The following is a 16,008-nucleotide window of genomic DNA, read 5'->3' as shown; positions in this document are numbered from 1 at the left end:
ATTGCTTTCTGTCTCTCTTCCTCTCTGTAATTAAAAGAAATCATCAGCAAAACATTAAGAACTTGGCATAGATCACACATGTCTAATTAATTCAATTTCCCCAACACATCTTTTCCCTGAATTCACTTGATTATGTCAATGAAGATTCAGGAATGATACAGCATTCCTCAATAACAGGTTTGAGAATCCGTTTAGGCTCCAGGACCTTGTAGTCTGTAATTTCTTCTGCAAGTTCTGTGGATTGATGAGTCTACTCCTTATAAATAGCCATCTTTTGGTTTTATGAAACACACATTTCATGACTTGCAATCCCTGTGTGTGTGTGTGTGTGTGTGTGTGTGTGTGTGTATGATGGAGAGAGACAGAGAGAGAGATGTAGCAACAGGCAGGAAAGGCAAGTAGAAGGTGCAGAAATGGGGAGAGAAAGGTCGAGAGAGGGACAGAGTGAGGTCCACCGATTCACTGGCCAAGTGGCAGCAGTGATCAGACCTGAAGCAAACTGAAGCCAGGTGCTTTGTCTTGGTCTTCCATATGGGTGCAGCAGCCCAAGTGCTTAGCCATCCCCTGATGCCTTCCCAGGACATTAGCAGGGAGTTGGCTCAGAATCAGAGCAAGTGGCATTTCAAAGGGTGCCTGTATTCATTGCCAGTATGAACTCGCAGGTGATAGTTTTCCCTGCTATATCGCAATACCAGACCAGCTTTACATCTGTAAAGCCTAGATTGGGGGCCAGGCTGTGGAAAAGCATGTCGAAGACATGCCCAACACGCATGCTGGTGCCTCTAGGAACACAGGTTGGAATCTCAGCTTTTCCACGAATTCCCAAGCGTTTTTCTGTACATGCATTGGAACAGGCAGCAAAAGATGAGAGCCCAAGCAGAGCAAAGCAGAACAGAATGGACCTCTAGACTTCTGGCTTTGTCCTGGCTTAGTCCCAGATCCTATGCCTTGCCACAGCGACACCTGTTGCAGTTGCAGCTTCCCTCTTTCCCATGCAGCTCTGCTAATGAGCATGCCATAGAATTCAGCAGAAGGCTATTGGCCAAGCCCTGGAGGTCATGCTGCCCAAGGCCAAGACCAGCATGATGTGCTTGTTTCCATGCTTCAGCTTGTCCCAGCCACACTCATTGTTGGGGAGTGATCCAGAAGACGAAAGCTCTACTCCCTTAGTCTCCCACTTTCTCTGCTACCACAGATATCCCCTACAGGAAACAAATCTTTGAACAGAAGCAGACACAGACACCGGGAGAAAGAAACAGCTCATCTGCTCTTCCTTTCCCCAAAAGTCCCCAAATATCTCTTGTTGGATGTCCCTGTGGCCAGGTCCAGGAGCTCATCCAGGTCCGGTCTCCCAGGGCTGTGGCAGAGGCCCTAGTGTTTTCACTGTCAGCTAGTGCTTCTCATAGTGTTTACTGCCCAGGAAGTGGAAACTGGGAAGGGAGACCGGACTGCAACCCAGGTTCTCCTATGTGGGTGTAGCTGTCCTAAGTAATACACATGCTGCTGCAACCACTTTATATCCCACAGTATTGTCTTGCAAAATGCATTTCATACATGCATCAGCGAGTTGGAGGGAGAGGATGAGCCCCTCCCATCAGCAAGTTCACTTCTACAAGCTCACAATACTCACTTTCTGTCATGAGAAATTCAGGACACGAGTTAATTAGTCACAGAATTTGAAAAGCAGTGAGCAAGCCAACTTTTGATCCCAGAATATCAGAATATCAATCTGCAGCTTCCAACTCTGGCAATGCATATTGGAGCCAGACTTCCATTCCCTGCTACACCTGTTCTGATCCAACTCTCTTCTAATGTGCCTGGGATGCCAGAAGAATAGCCAGATTTTTGGGAACCTCCCACTCTTATGGCAGTTGGAGATTCTGGAGCCAGGTTTCGAAATGGGGTGAACCAACATTTGTTTCCATTTACCTGGAGCTAGTAGCTTTCGCTCTTCTCTCTCTCTCTCTCTCTCTCTTTCTCTCTCTCTCTCTCTCTCTCTCTCTGCCTCTCTCTTTCTCTCATTTTCTCTCTTCTCTCTCTCTCTGACTCTCTCTTTCTCTCTCTCCCTCTCTCTCTTTGTCTCTCTCTCGTTCTCTCTTCTCTCTCTCTCTGCCTCGCTCTCTCTCTCTCTCTCTCTCTCTCTCTCTCTCTTTCCTCTCTCTCTCTCTCTGTTTCTGCTGGCTTTTGTGAGCTTTTTGTATCTCAACATCCCAAGCTTATTCCCTCCCTCACTCTCTCTGCTCTTCTCTTCGGATGGATATTGTAGTTAAGAAAATTAGTTCTTTAGAAACAGAATGTCAAATCAAAAGGAGTTAGAAATCTCTTCTCTGTGCTTTTTCTTCCAAATTTTGAGAACAACTAGTCCTCTAAAGCCTGAAGAAACACCTGGGCGAATTACTTCTGCGCACCCAGATCTGTGGCAGATTCCCTAGGATGTTAAAGAGCACCCTTGGCCACCCGTAGTGCATACTGTCAGGAATCAGGTGTTGGTATCAGAACCTGGTCTGGAATATAGGCCTTGCAACATGGAATGTGTGCATGCCAAGAAATGTCCTGTCTGCTGCAAGTAATGTGCACCTCCCAGCCTTACTTCTTTTGTGCAGAATATTGTTGGAAGTTGGGGAAGATTTGCAGACAGAAGGAAACATCAAGAGAGAGGTCGTCCATCAGCTGGCTCATTTCTAGAATGTTTGCAATGCCCATAGCTGAGTAAATTCAAAGCCATTAGCCAGGAGCTTCCTCTGAGTCTGTAATATGGTTGGACGTGCCCATGATTTTGAGGGAGCCTCCACTGCTTTCTCAAGCCATAAGCAGGGATATAGATTGGAATTGGCATAGCCGGACAGGATCCTGTGCCAATATGGGATACTTGTGCTTTCCAGTGGAGGATTATCCAGCTGAGCAATTGTGATGGCCAATTTTATCATTTCAAAATAAATGTGATTTATCTAAGAGCAGATAAAGGGAGAAAACCAGGGAAAGAAAGAGTAGTAAATGAAGCATGTCATAGTGCCTACTGCCTATAGAAACAAATGCTGTTCTCAAAAAAAAAAAAAAAAAGAAAGAAAGAAAAAAAAAAGAAAAAGTGGATTTTCCAAACATGTATAAAGAAAAGACTGTTTTTGAAAGACTTACTGACAGAGAGAACGAGGGAGAAAAATATCTTCCACCTGCTGGTTCTCACCCCAAGGGCCAGAGCAGATGCATCTGTGCCAAGCCAAAGTCAGGACCTAATTCCTGGTCTCCCATATAGATGCAGAGTCTCAAGGTCTTGGGCCATGCTCTACTGATTTCTCAGGCCACAAGCAGGGAGCTGGAAGAGAAGTGGAGCAGCCAAGACATCAACCCGCACCTCTATGTGATCCTTGAACTGGCAACGCAAGGCTTGAGCAATGAGCCTTCATGCCAGGCTCTCAGAGAAGTAATTTCAAAGAGCAGAGATGGTTCAATATTGTCGCCAAATAGTTCCCTGGCAATTGAAGCTCTAGGATTCCACACTGGAGACACAGGATATTCCCTGCTGCTCTTGTTCTAATCTTGTTCCCTTCTAATGTGCCTGAAAAGATACCAGGAAATTGCCAATGTCCTTGAACACCTTCCCAGCACACGGGGAGCCAGGATGCAGCTGTGGCCCAAACAAGGAATCTCTGTATGCTTCTCTCCTGCTCTGTCAATGTTGGCTCTTTCAACTAATTTCTTTTCCAAATCCTAAAGAGAGACAGAGGTAGACAGATGGACTAAAATCTCTTTGTTGTTGGGCGCAGCCAGTGATAGCCAGCACCCATGGACATTGGGCAAATGAAATGTTGCTGTGTCCCCTACCCTCTGTCCTGAAGGTGGGTCCTAACAGCAATGGAATTCCATCCTCAACCACTCCCACCACGCCCACCATGTCCTAATTTAGCCAGGATATTGAATGCAGATAAGTCCAATTAATCTAGGCACCCAGTTCCAGTTCCTACCCATCCCAACAAGCACTAATCTACTCCTTAGCCCAGAACACTTAGTTATTCACTTCTGCCCGCCTATGACCTGCCTATCAAATGAGAAGAGACTGTATTGTATTGTTGTGTAACCACTCCCCTCACATGCCCCTTTAAAAGGCCCATGAGTTGAGGACTCTCTCTTTCTTTCTTGACAGGTCGTGCCCTCACTCTTGCACCTCGACTCTTGGCTGGCCCAGGACAGCTAATATCCCGAGCATGGTCCTTGTTTCCTACTTAGATTGGATAATGGATATAGTATTGTTGTTTCTGGTTTGTGTAGTCTCAGGAGTTCCAGGAGAGGTGAGGCCTAGCAGGAGTGGAATGTGGGCAGAGAAGCCAGGTGAATGTCTGCAGCTTTGCCAGTGTGTCCAGGTAACTCATTGCATGTCTCTTCGGATAACTTATATCGTTGGGGAAGCTGGGACATAGCTCTTCAGCTTACTGGATGGACTTAAGGATAATGACCATTTGTTCCACTTTGGATGATGTTTGGTTGGATTATGAGTGGTTGCATTGCAACATGGACTCGTGCGTTGCTATTTCTAGTATACTCTCTAATCAGCAAGCTTGGTTAATAAAGACTCCTGAATAAAACTTAGACATGTCTGGCGTGAACTCTGTGGTATCCCGCAAAACTCCTTTTCAACTTCTGCTCCAAATTTCTGGGGCCTTTTGTGCTAGTGGACCTGAGATGGCATCAGGAGTGACATGTAGGTCACCCAGGTGGGTCCCTGGGAAAGGACTGATCTTGCCATTCAGCAGCATGTTATGTTTTATATGGGAGGGACTCTGGAAAGGCCAGCCACATCTGCCTCAGACCAAACAGCAGGCCTGGTGTCTCCTGCATCACCACCTGCATCCCTGCCAGCATCCCGCCTCCCCCACCCCATCCCCCCAGTTGTTCAGTTCACATGTGACTGGACAGGTATTCTGCCCAGAGACAGAACAGTCAATCACAGGGGGCGCTGCTGAGCAGCTCCTAGCCTTAGATGGAAAGGCTCCTAATGGGTGAGCAGCTTGATCAGAACCATTAAGCTCACACCAGTGTAGGAGCACTTGGAAATGGCTTCTCCAACATCTCACTCTGAATGCTCAACTTCTCCCTCAGAAATCGGCGACTGCCTAGATTGCGTTGTACCCAGACAAGTGCAACACTGCTGGGGGAAAAGTAGCCCAAGGCTCCGGGCATTCTGGCCTTGGGTAATGCCAAGTTTGTGTGAACTCTACCAGTGTGCCAGCACACTTGCCTGGTTCATACTGTTCATCAAAGTAAGCAGGGAAGCTGTGTAATGGCGGGCCTGGACAAGAAACCCCGCCTGCACGCAGAGGGTGGGTGTTCATGTTGGAGTGGGTGGGCACTCATGGTGTACTTAACAGGGAAGGGCTTGTGTGTTTGGCCTTTGAGGAACAGGCCAGTGCATTCGCAGGTTTGCAGTGGGACTTAGATGAACTAATCCAGAGACAGGAAGCTAAAGGCACATCCGGGTCAGCTCTTGGAAGCTGCCCATGGTGAGGAATTGGTTGGGGCCAAATGATATCACCCAGCCCTCACCCAACACAGTGGTCGTCTCTGCCAAATGTATGCTCAAGAGCCCTTGTGTGATTCCCAGCAAGTCAAATTCTTTGGGCGGTGATATCCACCTATGTTGTTTTACTGAAGTATGACAGACAGAGGGAGAGCACATGCGCACTAGCCCTGTCCTGACCCCAGCTTGTGGAAACGTTGCCCTAAGGAATGCTGGGGTCACGGCCGGGGGTTGAAGCTAGCACGTGAGAGTGCCAGCCCCTATGGGAGGCTTTCTCACTTGGATCCAAGGTGACCACTTGCAAGCCTTCCTCTGAGTGGCTGGTGTGAGTCCACGCGGGAGAGCTGACCAAGCCCACGCAGCTCCACGTCACAGACTTGCAGTTTGTGACGTCAGGCCAAGCTGCCCATATCAAGAGCGCCGGCTTGGGGCCTCTCGGCATTTCTGTGCTTCCCAGCCACTAGCCACTGCCTCCGCCATGGCTGAGCCGGGCTCGGGCTCTCCCTCGCCTGCTGAGGGACCCCTGGTCTGCCAGGACCCTGAGAAGGCGTCCTCACCCGACAGGAAACAGAGGAAACCCAGGCCCCGCCACCGCCGCCGCCGCCGCCGCCTGGGCACCAGCCAGCAGCCGACCTTCGCCATCTATTTCCCGAAGCTTCTGAAGGAAATTCACGCAGGCCTCAGCCTGTCCAAGGAGGCCAAGGCCGTCCTGGACTGCTTCGTGAGAGATCTGTTTGAGCGCATCGCTGATGAGGCCGCCAGCCTGGTCCGCAACAAGAGGGGCTCCACCCTGACCTATACAGACATCCAAAGTGGGATGCGCCTCGTGCTGCCCACTCAGCTCTACACCTACGCAGACAGCCAGGCCAACAAGGCCCTCGTTAAGTTCATCTCCAGCAAGTGAGCCGCCTCGGGCCGCCTGTCCCTGCCCACCCGATGGCCACCCTCTCAGCGGGAAAGACCTGCAGCGCTGCACAGGGGGACTCTCCCAGGGCTTGGGACAGACCGTGCCTGGCACACTTGGTGGACAGTCTTCACGGACTTACCTCATCAATTCTACTAGATTCTCTATGATGGGTACCATCTCCTCCAAGGAGAATGGGGAGAACCTGTATGCATTGTGCACTTATTAAACGCCTTATTCAATGCTCATTTCTGTCAAGTATGTTCTTCTAAGACAGCTCCTTGTCCCAAAGCCAGTCATTGCTTCCATGCGTTTCATACTCTGCTTAGTCAGTGGTACACAGGTGAAATCATGGACAGCTTTATTGCATATAAATTAAGTTTATTGCGTACTACAATTAGGTTTCCTGGGGTATGGCTCTGTAGCCTAGTGGCTAACATCCTGGCTTTGCACGCGCCTGGATCCAATATGCGTGCCGGTTGTATCCCTAGTGGTCCTGTTCTCCATGCACCTCCCTGCCTGTGGCCTGGGAGCAGTCGAGGATGGCCCAAAGCCTTGGGACCCTGTACCCACACAGAAGAACCGGAGGACGCTCCTGGCTGCTGGCTTCAGATTCCCGTGTCTCCGGCCATTGTGACCACTTGGAGAGTGAACCAATGGACACAAGATATTGCTTTCTGTCTCTCTTCCTCTCTGTAATTAAAAGAAATCATCAGCAAAACATTAAGAACTTGGCATAGATCACACATGTCTAATTAATTCAATTTCCCCAACACATCTTTTCCCTGAATTCACTTGATTATGTCAATGAAGATTCAGGAATGATACAGCATTCCTCAATAACAGGTTTGAGAATCCGTTTAGGCTCCAGGACCTTGTAGTCTGTAATTTCTTCTGCAAGTTCTGTGGATTGATGAGTCTACTCCTTATAAATAGCCATCTTTTGGTTTTATGAAACACACATTTCATGACTTGCAATCCCTGTGTGTGTGTGTGTGTGTGTGTGTGTGTGTGTGTGTGTGTGTGTATGATGGAGAGAGACAGAGAGAGAGATGTAGCAACAGGCAGGAAAGGCAAGTAGAAGGTGCAGAAATGGGGAGAGAAAGGTCGAGAGAGGGACAGAGTGAGGTCCACCGATTCACTGGCCAAGTGGCAGCAGTGATCAGACCTGAAGCAAACTGAAGCCAGGTGCTTTGTCTTGGTCTTCCATATGGGTGCAGCAGCCCAAGTGCTTAGCCATCCCCTGATGCCTTCCCAGGACATTAGCAGGGAGTTGGCTCAGAATCAGAGCAAGTGGCATTTCAAAGGGTGCCTGTATTCATTGCCGGTATGAACTCGCAGGTGATAGTTTTCCCTGCTATATCGCAATACCAGACCAGCTTTACATCTGTAAAGCCTAGATTGGGGGCCAGGCTGTGGAAAAGCATGTCGAAGACATGCCCAACACGCATGCTGGTGCCTCTAGGAACACAGGTTGGAATCTCAGCTTTTCCACGAATTCCCAAGCGTTTTTCTGTACATGCATTGGAACAGGCAGCAAAAGATGAGAGCCCAAGCAGAGCAAAGCAGAACAGAATGGACCTCTAGACTTCTGGCTTTGTCCTGGCTTAGTCCCAGATCCTATGCCTTGCCACAGCGACACCTGTTGCAGTTGCAGCTTCCCTCTTTCCCATGCAGCTCTGCTAATGAGCATGCCATAGAATTCAGCAGAAGGCTATTGGCCAAGCCTGGAGGTTATGCTGCTCAAGGCCAATACCAGCATGATGTGCTTGTTTCCATGCTTCAGCTTGTCCCAGCCACACTCATTGTTGGGGAGTGATCCAGAAGACGAAAGCTCTACTCCCTTAGTCTCCCACTTTCTCTGCTACCACAGATATCCCCTACAGGAAACAAATCTTTGAACAGAAGCAGACACAGACACCGGGAGAAAGAAACAGCTCATCTGCTCTTTCTTTCCCCAAAAGTCCCCAAATATCTCTTGTTGGATGTCCCTGTGGCCAGGTCCAGGAGCTCATCCAGGTCCGGTCTCCCAGGGCTGTGGCAGAGGCCCTAGTGTTTTCACTGTCAGCTAGTGCTTCTCATAGTGTTTACTGCCCAGGAAGTGGAAACTGGGAAGGGAGACCGGACTGCAACCCAGGTTCTCCTATGTGGGTGTAGCTGTCCTAAGTAATACACATGCTGCTGCAACCACTTTTTTTTTTTTAAAGATTTATTTTTATTATTTTTTCATTGGAAAGGCAGATATACAGAGAGGAAAGACAGAGAGGAAGATCTTCCGTCCGATGATTCACTCCCCAAGTGAGCGCAACGGGCCGATACTATGCCGATCCGAAGCCAGGAGCCTCTTCTGGGTCTCCCACGCTGGTGCAGGTTCCCAAAGCTTTGGGCCGTCCTCTGCTGCTTTCCCAGGCCACAGGCAGGGAGCTGGAAGGGAAGCGGGGCTGCCGGGATTAGAACCTGGCGCCCATATGGGATCCCGGGCGTGCAAGGCGAGGACCTTTAACCACTTGCGCCACCGCGCCGGGCCCGTGCAACCACTTTATATCCCACAGTATTGTCTTGCAAAATGCATTTCATACATGCATCAGCGAGTTGGAGGGAGAGGATGAGCCCCTCCCATCAGCAAGTTCACTTCTACAAGCTCACAATACTCACTTTCTGTCATGAGAAATTCAGGACACGAGTTAATTAGTCACAGAATTTGAAAAGCAGTGAGCAAGCCAACTTTTGATCCCAGAATATCAGAATATCAATCTGCAGCTTCCAACTCTGGCAATGCATATTGGAGCCAGACTTCCATTCCCTGCTACACCTGTTCTGATCCAACTCTCTTCTAATGTGCCTGGGATGCCAGAAGAATAGCCAGATTTTTGGGAACCTCCCACTCTTATGGCAGTTGGAGATTCTGGAGCCAGGTTTCGAAATGGGGTGAACCAACATTTGTTTCCATTTACCTGGATCTAGTAGCTTTCGCTCTTCTCTCTCTCTCTCTCTCTCTCTCTCTCTCTCTGCCTCTCTCTTTCTCTCTCTCTCTCTCTCTCTCTCTCTGTCTCTCTGCCTCTCGCTTTCTCTCATTTTCTCTCTTCTCTCTCTCTCTGACTCTTTCTCTCTCTCCCTCTCTCTCTTTCTCTCTCTCTCGTTCTCTCTTCTCTCTCTCTCTGCCTCGCTCTCTCTCTCTCTCTCTCTTTCCTCTCTCTCTCTCTGTTTCTGCTGGCTTTTGTGAGCTTTTTGTATCTCAACATCCCAAGCTTATTCCCTCCCTCACTCTCTCTGCTCTTCTCTTCGGATGGATATTGTAGTTAAGAAAATTAGTTCTTTAGAAACAGAATGTCAAATCAAAAGGAGTTAGAAATCTCTTCTCTGTGCTTTTTCTTCCAAATTTTGAGAACAACTAGTCCTCTAAAGCCTGAAGAAACACCTGGGCGAATTACTTCTGCGCACCCAGATCTGTGGTAGATTCCCTAGGATGTTAAAGAGCACCCTTGGCCACCCGTAGTGCATACTGTCAGGAATCAGGTGTTGGTATCAGAACCTGGTCTGGAATATAGGCCTTGCAACATGGAATGTGTGCATGCCAAGAAATGTCCTGTCTGCTGCAAGTAATGTGCACCTCCCAGCCTTACTTCTTTTGTGCAGAATATTGTTGGAAGTTGGGGAAGATTTGCAGACAGAAGGAAACATCAAGAGAGAGGTCGTCCATCAGCTGGCTCATTTCTAGAATGTTTGCAATGCCCATAGCTGAGTAAATTCAAAGCCATTAGCCAGGAGCTTCCTCTGAGTCTGTAATATGGTTGGACGTGCCCATGATTTTGAGGGAGCCTCCACTGCTTTCTCAAGTCATAAGCAGGGATATAGATTGGAATTGGCATAGCCGGACAGGATCCTGTGCCAATATGGGATACTTGTGCTTTCCAGTGGAGGATTATCCAGCTGAGCAATTGTGATGGCCAATTTTATCATTTCAAAATAAATGTGATTTATCTAAGAGCAGATAAATGGAGAAAACCAGGGAAAGAAAGAGTAGTAAATGAAGCATGTCATAGTGGTGGGTTCCACCCCTACTGCCTATAGAAACAAATGCTGTTCTCAAAAAAAAAAAAAAAAGAAAAAGAGAAAAAAAAAAGAAAAAGTGGATTTTCCAAACATGTATAAAGAAAAGACTGTTTTTGAAAGACTTACTGACAGAGAGAACGAGGGAGAAAAATATCTTCCACCTGCTGGTTCTCACCCCAAGGGCCAGAGCAGATGCATCTGTGCCAAGCCAAAGTCAGGACCTAATTCCTGGTCTCCCATATAGATGCAGAGTCTCAAGGTCTTGGGCCATGCTCTACTGATTTCTCAGGCCACAAGCAGGGAGCTGGAAGAGAAGTGGAGCAGCCAAGACATCAACCCGCACCTCTATGTGATCCTTGAACTGGCAACGCAAGGCTTGAGCAATGAGCCTTCATGCCAGGCTCTCAGAGAAGTAATTTCAAAGAGCAGAGATGGTGTCAATATTGTCGCCAAATAGTTCCCTGGCAATTGAAGCTCTAGGATTCCACACTGGAGACACAGGATATTCCCTGCTGCTCTTGTTCTAATCTTGTTCCCTTCTAATGTGCCTGAAAAGATACCAGGAAATTGCCAATGTCCTTGAACACCTTCCCAGCACACGGGGAGCCAGGATGCAGCTGTGGCCAAAAGAAGGAATCTCTGTATGTTTCTCTCCTGCTCTGTCAATGTTGGCTCTTTCAACTAATTTCTTTTCCAAATCCTAAAGAGAGACAGAGGTAGACAGATGGACTAAAATCTCTTTGTTGTTGGGCGCAGCCAGTGATAGCCAGCACCCATGGACATTGGGCAAATGAAATGTTGCTGTGTCCCCTACCCTCTGTCCTGAAGGTGGGTCCTAACAGCAATGGAATTCCATCCTCAACCACTCCCACCACGCCCACCATGTCCTAATTTAGCCAGGATATTGAATGCAGATAAGTCCAATTAGTCTAGGCACCCAGTTCCAGTTCCTACCCATCCCAACAAGCACTAATCTACTCCTTAGCCCATAACACTTAGTTATTCACTTCTGCCCGCCTATGACCCGCCTATCAAATGAGAAGAGACTGTATTGTATTGTTGTGTAACCACTCCCCTCACATGCCCCTTTAAATGCCCATGAGTCGAGGACTCTCTCTTTCTTTCTTGACAGGTCGTGCCCTCACTCTTGCACCTCGACTCTTGGCTGGCCCAGGACAGCTAATATCCCGAGCATGGTCCTTGTGTACTGCTTAGATTGGATAATGGATATAGTATTGTTGTTTCTGGTTTGTGTAGTCTCAGGAGTTCCAGGAGAGGTGAGGCCTAGCAGGAGTGGAATGTGGGCAGAGAAGCCAGGTGAATGTCTGCAGCTTTGCCAGTGTGTCCAGGTAACTCATTGCATGTCTCTTCGGATAACTTATATCGTTGGGGAAGCTGGGACATAGCTCTTCAGCTTACTGGATGGACTTAAGGATAATGACCATTTGTTCCACTTTGGATGATGTTTGGTTGGATTATGAGTGGTTGCATTGCAACATGGACTCGTGCGTTGCTCTTTCTAGTATACTCTCTAATCAGCAAGCTTGGTTAATAAAGACTCCTGAATAAAACTTAGACATGCCTGGCGTGAACTCTGTGGTATCCCGCAAAACTCCTTTTCAACTTCTGCTCCAAATTTCTGGGGCCTTTTGTGCTAGTGGACCTGAGATGGCATCAGGAGTGACATGTAGGTCACCCAGGTGGGTCCCTGGGAAAGGACTGATCTTGCCATTCAGCAGCATGTTATGTTTTATATGGGAGGGACTCTGGAAAGGCCAGCCACATCTGCCTCAGACCAAACAGCAGGCCTGGTGTCTGCTGCATCACCACCTGCATCCCTGCCAGCATCCCGCCTCCCCCACCCCATCCCCCCAGTTGTTCAGTTCACATGTGACTGGACAGGTATTCTGCCCAGAGACAGAACAGTCAATCACAGGGGGCGCTGCTGAGCAGCTCCTAGCCTTAGATGGAAAGGCTCCTAATGGGTGAGCAGATTGATCAGAACCATTAAGCTCACACCAGTGCAGGAGCACTTGGAAATGGCTTCTCCAACATCTCACTCTGAATGCTCAACTTCTCCCTCAGAAATCGGCGACTGCCTAGATTGCGTTGTACCCAGACAAGTGCAACACTGCTGGGGGAAAAGTAGCCCAAGGCTCCGGGCATTCTGGCCTTGGGTAATGCCAAGTTTGTGTGAACTCTACCAGTGTGCCAGCACACTTGCCTGGTTCATACTGTTCATCAAAGTAAGCAGGGAAGCTGTGTAATGGCGGGCCTGGACAAGAAACCCCGCCTGCACGCAGAGGGTGGGTGTTCATGTTGGAGTGGGTGGGCACTCATGGTGTACTTAACAGGGAAGGGCTTGTGTGTTTGGCCTTTGAGGAACAGGCCAGTGCATTCGCAGGTTTGCAGTGGGACTTAGATGAACTAATCCAGAGACAGGAAGCTAAAGGCACATCCGGGTCAGCTCTTGGAAGCTGCCCATGGTGAGGAATTGGTTGGGGCCAAATGATATCACCCAGCCCTCACCCAACACAGTGGTCGTCTCTGCCAAATGTATGCTCAAGAGCCCTTGTGTGATTCCCAGCAAGTCAAATTCTTTGGGCGGTGATATCCACCTATGTTGTTTTACTGAAGTATGACAGACAGAGGGAGAGCACATGCGCACTAGCCCTGTCCTGACCCCAGCTTGTGGAAACGTTGCCCTAAGGAATGCTGGGGTCACGGCCGGGGGTTGAAGCTAGCACGTGAGAGTGCCAGCCCCTATGGGAGGCTTTCTCACTTGGATCCAAGGTGACCACTTGCAAGCCTTCCTCTGAGTGGCTGGTGTGAGTCCACGCGGGAGAGCTGACCAAGCCCACGCAGCTCCACGTCACAGACTTGCAGTTTGTGACGTCAGGCCAAGCTGCCCATATCAAGAGCGCCGGCTTGGGGCCTCTCGGCATTTCTGTGCTTCCCAGCCACTAGCCACTGCCTCCGCCATGGCTGAGCCGGGCTCGGGCTCTCCCTCGCCTGCTGAGGGACCCCTGGTCTGCCAGGACCCTGAGAAGGCGTCCTCACCCGACAGGAAACAGAGGAAACCCAGGCCCCGCCACCGCCGCCGCCGCCGCCGCCTGGGCACCAGCCAGCAGCCGACCTTCGCCATCTATTTCCCGAAGCTTCTGAAGGAAATTCACGCAGGCCTCAGCCTGTCCAAGGAGGCCAAGGCCGTCCTGGACTGCTTCGTGAGAGATCTGTTTGAGCGCATCGCTGATGAGGCCGCCAGCCTGGTCCGCAACAAGAGGGGCTCCACCCTGACCTATACAGACATCCAAAGTGGGATGCGCCTCGTGCTGCCCACTCAGCTCTACACCTACGCAGACAGCCAGGCCAACAAGGCCCTCGTTAAGTTCATCTCCAGCAAGTGAGCCGCCTCGGGCCGCCTGTCCCTGCCCACCCGATGGCCACCCTCTCAGCGGGAAAGACCTGCAGCGCTGCACAGGGGGACTCTCCCAGGGCTTGGGACAGACCGTGCCTGGCACACTTGGTGGACAGTCTTCACGGACTTACCTCATCAATTCTACTAGACTCTCTATGATGGGTACCATCTCCTCCAAGGAGAATGGGGAGAACCTGTATGCATTGTGCACTTATTAAACGCCTTATTCAATGCTCATTTCTGTCAAGTATGTTCTTCTAAGACAGCTCCTTGTCCCAAAGCCAGTCATTGCTTCCATGCGTTTCATACTCTGCTTAGTCAGTGGTACATAGGTGAAATCATGGACAGCTTTATTGCATATAAATTAAGTTTATTGCGTACTACAATTAGGTTTCCTGGGGTATGGCTCTGTAGCCTAGTGGTTAACATCCTGGCTTTGCACGCGCCTGGATCCAATATGCGTGCCGGTTGTATCCCTAGTGGTCCTGTTCTCCATGCACCTCCCTGCCTGTGGCCTGGGAGCAGTCGAGGATGGCCCAAAGCCTTGGGACCCTGTACCCACACAGAAGAACCGGAGGACGCTCCTGGCTGCTGGCTTCAGAATCCCGTGTCTCCAGCCATTGTGACCACTTGGAGAGTGAACCAATGGACACAAGATATTGCTTTCTGTCTCTCTTCCTCTCTGTAATTAAAAGAAATCATCAGCAAAACATTAAGAACTTGGCATAGATCACACATGTCTAATTAATTCAATTTCCCCAACACATCTTTTCCCTGAATTCACTTGATTATGTCAATGAAGATTCAGGAATGATACAGCATTCCTCAATAACAGGTTTGAGAATCCGTTTAGGCTCCAGGACCTTGTAGTCTGTAATTTCTTCTGCAAGTTCTGTGGATTGATGAGTCTACTCCTTATAAATAGCCATCTTTTGGTTTTATGAAACACACATTTCATGACTTGCAATCCCTGTGTGTGGTGTGTGTGTGTGTGTGTATGATGGAGAGAGACAGAGAGAAAGATGTAGCAACAGGCAGGAAAGGCAAGTAGAAGGTGCAGAAATGGGGAGAGAAAGGTCGAGAGAGGGACAGAGTGAGGTCCACCGATTCACTGGCCAAATGGCAGCAGTGATCAGACCTGAAGCAAACTGAAGCCAGGTGCTTTGTCTTGGTCTTCCATATGGGTGCAGCAGCCCGAGTGCTTAGCCATCCCCTGATGCCTTCCCAAGACATTAGCAGGGAGTTGGCTCAGAATCAGAGCAAGTGGCATTTCAAAGGGTGCCTGTATTCATTGCCAGTATGAACTCGCAGGTGATAGTTTTCCCTGCTATATCGCAATACCAGACCAGCTTTACATCTGTAAAGCCTAGATTGGGGGCCAGGCTGTGGAAAAGCATGTCGAAGACATGCCCAACACGCATGCTGGTGCCTCTAGGAACACAGGTTGGAATCCCAGCTCTTCCAAGAATTCTCAAGCGTTTTCCTGTACATGCATTGGAACAGGCAGCAAAAGATGAGAGTCCAATCAGAGCAGAGCAGAGCAGGGCAGAATGGACCTCTAGACTTCTGGCTTTGTCCTGGCTTATTCCCAGACCCTATGCCTTGCCACAGCGACACCTGTTGGAGTTGCAGCTTCCCTCTTTCCCATGCAGCTCTGCTAATGAGCATGCCATAGAATTCAGCAGAAGGCTATTGGCCAAGGCCTGGAGGTCATGCTGCCCAAGGCCAATACCAGCATGATGTGCTTGTTTCCATGCTTCAGCTTATCCCAGCCACACTCATTGTTGGGGAGTGATCCAGAAGACGAAAGCTCTACTCCCTTAGTCTCCCACTTTCTCTGCTACCACAGATATCCACTACATGAAACAAATCTTTGAACAGAAGCAGACACAGACACCGGGAGAAAGAAACAGCTCATCTGCTCTTTCTTTCCCCAAAAGTCCCCAAATATCTCTTGTTGGATGTCCCTGTGGCCAGGTCCAGGAGCTCATCCAGGTCCGGTCTCCCAGGGCTGTGGCAGAGGCCCTAGTGTTTTCACTGTCAGCTAGTGCTTCTCATAGTGTTTACTGCCCAGGAAGTGGAAACTGGGAAGGGAGACCGGACTGCAACCCAGGTTCTCCT

General features: G+C 49.3%; 2 protein-coding genes across 2 annotated transcripts; both read left to right on the top strand.

Moving 5' to 3' along the window:
• Positions 1 to 5,990: 5,990 nt before the first annotated feature.
• Positions 5,991 to 6,416, top strand: LOC121169113 (late histone H2B.L4-like). The gene has a single exon (XM_040999569.1). It carries the CDS (start codon positions 5,991 to 5,993, stop codon positions 6,414 to 6,416), a length of 426 nt encoding a protein of 141 aa, XP_040855503.1.
• A 7,034-nt stretch (positions 6,417 to 13,450) lies between these two features.
• Positions 13,451 to 13,876, top strand: LOC121169112 (late histone H2B.L4-like). The gene has a single exon (XM_040999568.1). It carries the CDS (start codon positions 13,451 to 13,453, stop codon positions 13,874 to 13,876), a length of 426 nt encoding a protein of 141 aa, XP_040855502.1.
• The last annotated feature ends 2,132 nt before the right edge of the window (positions 13,877 to 16,008 follow it).

Source organism: Ochotona curzoniae, unplaced genomic scaffold, assembly GCF_017591425.1.
Source record: "Ochotona curzoniae isolate NIBS_2020 unplaced genomic scaffold, NIBS_Ocur_1.0 scaffold_1852, whole genome shotgun sequence".
Lineage (NCBI taxonomy): Eukaryota > Metazoa > Chordata > Mammalia > Lagomorpha > Ochotonidae > Ochotona > Ochotona curzoniae.
The sequence above is the reverse complement of the archived record's forward strand: the minus strand, read 5'-3'. Positions and strand labels throughout refer to the sequence as shown.

Bases quoted from the DNA above. Each gene is read 5' to 3' on its own strand.
- LOC121169113 (XM_040999569.1), top strand. From the start codon at position 5,991: ATGGCTGAGCCGGGCTCGGGCTCTCCCTCGCCTGCTGAGGGACCCCTG.
- LOC121169112 (XM_040999568.1), top strand. From the start codon at position 13,451: ATGGCTGAGCCGGGCTCGGGCTCTCCCTCGCCTGCTGAGGGACCCCTG.